The 6,612-nt window shown below is 36.4% G+C and overlaps 1 protein-coding gene across 1 annotated transcript; it reads right to left on the minus strand.

Annotated features, from left to right (window-relative positions):
- Positions 1–292: 292 nt before the first annotated feature.
- Positions 293–2,606, minus strand: LOC108368568 (proline-, glutamic acid- and leucine-rich protein 1-like). The gene is made up of 5 exons (XM_017623440.1): positions 2,435–2,606; positions 2,287–2,345; positions 2,002–2,221; positions 1,814–1,944; positions 293–767 (listed from the first exon to the last, which is right to left on the minus strand). The coding sequence occupies exons 2-5, from the start codon at positions 2,303–2,305 to the stop codon at positions 310–312; spliced, it is 828 nt and encodes a 275-aa protein (XP_017478929.1). The 5' UTR covers positions 2,306–2,345; positions 2,435–2,606; the 3' UTR covers positions 293–309.
- Positions 2,607–6,612: the final 4,006 nt, after the last annotated feature.

Raw genomic sequence — 6,612 nt, forward strand, 5'->3', positions numbered from 1 at the left:
ATTAAGTTTTTCATTTTTCGAACATCTGACTTTGACCCGTTATAGCACCTGTAATATGAGTTTTCGCAAAAAAATTTATATACCATATAAAGGCGGACCACGTCTGTATTTTTACTTTTTGTTGGTTTTTACATGCAATAATTAAAAATAATTTTTTGCCAAAGGTCCAATTTCGAACTTCGAAGGCCCATATCTCGATTTCGAAGGCTAACTTCGAAAAACGGAAAACTAACTTTTTTTTACTTATGGCTCAATCTCTTTAAAAAAGTTGGTTTGGTCCAATACCCAGCCGAGTGCTGTACAGTGTTATTAATTTCTATTTAAAAATGATAAAATGCCAACTTTTAATTCTTTTTTATCATTCGCTATCTCCCTCAGTGTGTCAGCTTTGTCTTTCTCTATCTTCATCCACTCTTTTTCATTTTCCTCACTCCTCTGTATATGTTGGCTTATCTCCGCTGACAACCCATCAAATTTATCTAATACTTTCTTTTGTAAAGTGCCGATTACTTTCCTTCTTTTAGGCTCAACCGCAGAAGCTGAGCTGCTAGGCATTGGTGACGACGGCGATGATAGCGGCGGTGACGGTGTGGGGAGCGGTGTGGTTGGCAGAGGAGTGAGAGGTGATGACAGCGGCGGTGACGGTGTAGGCAGCGGTGTGGTTGGCACAGCAGGAAGAGGTGATGCCAGTGGTGAGGAAACTGTTGGGCTGAGTGATGACGGCAATATTGGGGTCAGTGGTGATGGCTGGGATGCTATATCGGATTCTGTTTAAAAGAAAAAAAAACAAATAAGAATGAAATAAAAAAAATCAGCATTAAATAAATACATATGTTCATATGTGCTTGTATCGAAGTTAAAAAGATAGGGTACGGTCAGCGTTGGCACTTTGCTACGATCGTAGTAAATTTGCTACGATTTTTCAAAAATTTAAAAACTTGCTACCCCACTACGCTTTATTCTATTTTACTACGCTTTTTATAATTCATTCAACTTACGGGCAGCAACCATTTGTAAATCACTATAACTTCAAATATGTGGCAAACAGGCCATAGCTTCAAGTTCTCAATGTATACTTTTACTACAAATTGTGGAGGAAGCGTCTGACCAAAAACATATGCAACATAAATATGCAAAACCGGTCAAATTTTCGCATAACAGGCAGAAAGATTCAATGTGTGAGAGGGATACGAAGATGGATAGCGAAGATGGATACGAAGATAGAAAGCGGCTCAACAGAGGCAGAATGTTAAGTTCGCTTTATTGCAATATTCTGTAGAAATCAAATTATCGATATTCTCAAATAAAGTAAAGTGCTGGGGTAAATGGCAAAAAGTGTTTAGTTCTATAAGCTCGTATTTAGAAAACGCCACTGTAAAAGAAACAAATATAATACAAAACTTAAAAAAGAGTACAAATGTTATTGAAATTTAAATGTTATGTTTTTGTTTTAAAACATTAAATATGCATATGAATTTAAAATAATAACCAAGTTTTATCTTTTACTACGATTTTCTATTTTTTACTACGATTTTTCTGGTATTTTACTACGCAATCGGATCCATGAGGTGCCAACCCTGGGTACGGTTTAGTTATTTGTATCTACTTAAGTTTTAGTGGAACATTTGTTTTGAAGCACCACCGTATGTCTGTGCTCGTGCAAAATCGAAGTGTACCTTCGCACTTAAACCTGCAACTAAACGAGCTGATAGTTCTAGCATGTACACAGACGCGTCACTCTGCTACAAAACAAATATCTCCACTAAACACATTACGGCTTTTAGTAAGGCACATTCCAAAAACGCATACATACCGCTGATGTTTTCAAGCGTCAGCTCGCAAAACATATTGGCCTTAAATCCACCGATTATCTGGTGCACCCTTGCGTATAAAGGCCACGTTGAGGGTGATCCACCAGAAGGTCCCATAGCCAATTTCTCTTTTCTATTAACGAATTAAATTTTTAGTGGTTTTGAATATTATTCCTTTATTTCTTCGTACCTGTAGCGTTGCGTGAAGTTCGCCAACTTCACCTGCACATCCCGGGCGCTGTAGTTGTGGCCCAACTTTGCCAGCTCGTTCGCCATCTCCGCGTAGATGTGGCCATTCTTCCGTGCACCGCGGAGATCAGCAACGCGCTCTTCCCACAAATCAAGAATGGCCACTTCGCCATCCTCAGCCCAAGCCAGTCTCCTCTTTCTTGGTTTTGGAGCTAATCGAACTGAAATACATACATATGTGTTTTTAATAAACATTACACATAACCATTTGTGTTTATTTACTCACCATTCAGATTGTTCTGCATCCTGCAGTTGAAATACAATTTTTTTGGTTTTTGATGTTTGCTGCTTCCAAAAAGAAAATAATAAAATTATGTCAAACAGCTGATTGTCATTTAACACTGAACACACCAAAACTAAGAAAACGAACTTACCTAACAGAGTTGCATTGAAGTTTTTACTAGAATAAACATTCAATTAATTACCAATCGAGCAATTAATAATTGAAATTTTGTATGGCAAATCGATCTTAATTAGTGCATTAATTGAGAAAGCTTGGATAATTGCTCGATTAACTGCCTGTCTGAAAATAGTATTAAGCTTGCGAAGGCATAAGACGTGTGCGCACAATAATACTTTGCACAGTATATACAGTAATACATTTTTTTGAGTACTCCTCGGGAGTAAAATCTGATCAGGGTTGTTAATGAGAAGGAGCATGAATTTTGTTGATTCAGAAAATTACTGTGGTATGAAAGGGAGCAACAACCGTACTATGGCAGAGTGGCACAAGTCATGACTGTGTAATAGTGCCCGAAACTAATTGCAAAAGTGGAAAACATTGCAAATTATTGTCTATTATTATAGATACTAGTACAGATTATCATAGTTCAGTGTATAATTTGTTATATTACACCGTACATGATAATGAACTGTTGGGTGTACTAAATGGACTGTCTGGGCGGATGCGCTGGCAGGCGTTGGGGTCTGTATAGCTATACAAACCTTGTTTTTTTTCTTGAGCTAAAGACTTAAATGTATTCGGAAATTTAGAATTTGGCTTGATAAATTCACAAAATTTACGTTTTTCATAAAAATATAATCTTATAATGGACTTTTTTTTATTTTAAACTTACATTTAAGAAAACTCCATTCAATGCTATAATTACGATTTGAGTTTTCCAGTTTATAAAACACAAGCGTTAATTATGTACTTAACTATTGATATTATTTTTCATTATGCATGGATATCAGCATACATTAAAGATGAATATTATACTTAACCTACATTTTGTTCATAAATAACACGTAATTATGTACATTTTATCCTCGAAATGAACTATTTCTAATCATGAGGCGAAATTCGCCACAGTGTGTTGCGTGCGCGCGAAACGAAAGCGCTGCACACAACCCAAAAGTACTCCTCGGGGACCAAATGGTGAAAAACTGCGAAAAGGTTTATTACTGTATATACTGTGATACTTTGGGCAACACGCCGAGCATAAGCAAAGGCTAAAAAGTTCATAAAGTATATGTGTACTGCGTTTTGTTTGTATATTCGAGAAGACAACAAATACTCTATGTACAAAAAGTGTGCCTGACCGATAGAGTTGCTAGTAGGGATGTGCCGGGTATGCGGTAGATATCCGGAATCCGGCCTATCCGGCCGTTGTTTGGTTATCTGGTTATCCGGCCGGATACTGGCTAATATCCGGCCGGATTCCGGATATCGAATATAGAAGATTCAATTTAGAAATTTAACTTAGATTTTGTGTTTTTGTAATCCAATTTAATAGTATCTAATTAGTAATCAAAGTTAACAATTTGTATATTTTTCATTATGAAAAGCATTTCCGCATTATCGGGCAACAACCTATTTCTATTTTCAACATAAATGTTACCCGATGCACTAAATACTCTTTCCAAGTTCACTGAGGAAGGTGGCGCGCAGAGATACTTCATTGCCAGTGTAAACAAATTTGGAAATGCTTTGCGGCTATACTTCCACCAAGTTAAGGGATCTTCATGTCTGGATATAAGAGGTAGCTGCAAATATTTCTCTATTTCTAGTTCATAAATCGCAGCCTTTTTCTTGTACGTTCGCTGCCTTGTCTACCAATCGTTTGGCTATGCATATTACTAGAAACACTAGAATCAGCATCAGAGTCATTGGCGATTTCCTCAAAGCATTGCCAAATATCCTCGTGAGCTCGATCTTCGATGGAAGCTTTCACTATAGTAGTTATATGATTCAACTGGTTTCTCCATGCTAACTGATTTATAATTTCGAACTAGTTTATCAACAACCCAGTTTTTAGCTTTATTGGCGTCAGAAAAAAAAACGAGTTTTGAAACGTGGGTCACAAAATGTTGCAATAGTGAAGCATTGTCGTTGTTGAATGTTTAGTCCTATAATCAAGTAAATTTTTTTATTAATAGTTCTATAAATACTTTTGATAAGTGAATCGCAATTTCATACCTTTTGTTGATAAGAATCTGTCTTGCAATGATTTTTTCAATTCAGTTTTAAATTTTTGAAGACCACTGTCATTGCATCTCTTTAGCAAAAAAGAATTCAGTGTAGCTACTGCAGGAATTACATAAGCAATTGACTCTTTGTCCAAATTGGCTTGCTTTGTCATTTCTTCAAATGGCTTTAAAACATGTATTATATTTTCGACCACATTGTTGTTGTATTTGCGTGCAAAGTTCCCGATTTTTTCCCAAGAAAATACAGCTTGAGTTGCGACAGTTGCATTGACTTCAGTTTATCAGGTTTATTCAGTGAAATCGCTGGATAAATTTATCAGAAATGTGTAAACAAGTTTCCATACAAATTTTGACAGTTCATTTATAAACCTTACACGATTATAAGTTTATACGGTTTACATTGCTTTCATCAAATTTGATAGTCGTTTGGCATGTGCTGTGGACCGTGTAAAGTGCTGTTTGATCAAATTGATAACCAAAGTGAAAGAACAAGTGCCAGATAATTTAAATAAAAAGAAGAAATGAGCAAGAAAAGAAAATAATTCGACTTCATTTTAGAACTAATAAATTATTTCAAAAATCTCCAAAACCTTTTTTGTGGTGATACAACTTCAACAAAAACTGAAATTTTATGGGTTTTTGACGTGTGTAAGTCAAACCATCTAATTACACAGACATATCTGTGCACAATAATTTAAATAAAAACACATAATTGAACAAGGAGAAAGTATACGAGGCGGGTTCTGTTTAATTTAAACAAAAATTAACGTAAGAAAACAAACATCTTTATTGTTCAACAGCAAAGAATTTGATGAAGATTGTTTTTTGTTTGTTTATAAGATGCCATTTTTCACTGCGATAGCATCGCACAGATGTGTGCGGAATTGTGTTTTCGAAGTGGTAAATTCTGTAGCATCAGAAACGGTGCGGAGGTCGAGGTGAACTCGAGCCGGCAAAAAAACAATATTGTGAAATTTATTAAGGGCAGCAGTCTACCGGATATCCGATCGGATATCCGAATCCGGCTGTTATTTTTTACAGGATATCCGGAATCCGGTTATCCGGTAAAATCTATATCTGGCACATCCCTAGTTGCTAGTGGAGTTGCGCGCACAATATTCCTTTGGGCAGCATTCCTTTTTTTCCTCGTCCACATGAGCTACGAACTACGCTCGTCGAGCAACTCACGCGTTCTACTGATATCCCACGTGGAGCCCCAACCAGCGACCGCACACAAGTGTTTCAACGTTCGATAAAAACAAACGCACTCACGATAGGCAAATTTCTTCTTGCGTCACGTCATTGAACTCGGTACGCTGGCGCAAAAGCCTTTTCGTCAAGGTACGCATGCTCTATCGCACGTATATATATGCATACATTTTTTAAGCTCCTTTCCCATGCCCTCAATTCAATTTCTTTAAACTATAATTCTATAAACTCTCACATTAATTAATTTACATATGTACATACTTACGTGCATACTAAACTCGCAAATAATGGCAGCCTCCCACTTTCAATTTAATTTTTGGCAATTGCATCTGCTTTAATACGCAAAGTGTACTTCATCCACGCATCGCTCTCCCGCTCTTTTATTTTTTTTTTGTTTACCTTTACTCCAGCTCACCATCCCGTGTGAAGGAAAGGTATATACACAAGTATACATATGTACATACATACGTATAATATGCTTTCATATTTTCCCACTGTCTCTCCTATCCAATTGGAATTGGCAATATGTATGTTATTATAAATGTGCGTTCTTAATACACCACGCACTCCCATCCATGATACAATAATTTTTAGAAGGTAGTTTCACTTCTTCTTCTTATCCGCCATGTTAGCTATCTGACAGAAAACGTGTTTCGTATTTTTTGTTGTACCAACTTTTTCAAAAAAAAATCCACCTTTTGACGTTGGAAAAATAAATAATAATTTTCGAATATTTTTAAATATTTTTCTTCATAAAAAGTTAACTGCTGCTTTCGTGGATATTGCAACACACGGAATAGGTGTAATGATACAGCTATAAGAGCCACCGCATACCACAGAGTTTATCGGCCGCCTATTTAGATAATAGGGCTCGCTTGAAATATGTACATGAAGATGTATGGAGGTGCGCACA

This window comes from Rhagoletis zephyria, unplaced genomic scaffold (genome assembly GCF_001687245.7).
Source record: "Rhagoletis zephyria isolate East Lansing unplaced genomic scaffold, Rhagoletis_zephyria_1.1 Rzeph_scaffold_03190, whole genome shotgun sequence".
In the NCBI taxonomy this organism is placed as follows: Eukaryota; Metazoa; Arthropoda; class Insecta; order Diptera; family Tephritidae; genus Rhagoletis; species Rhagoletis zephyria.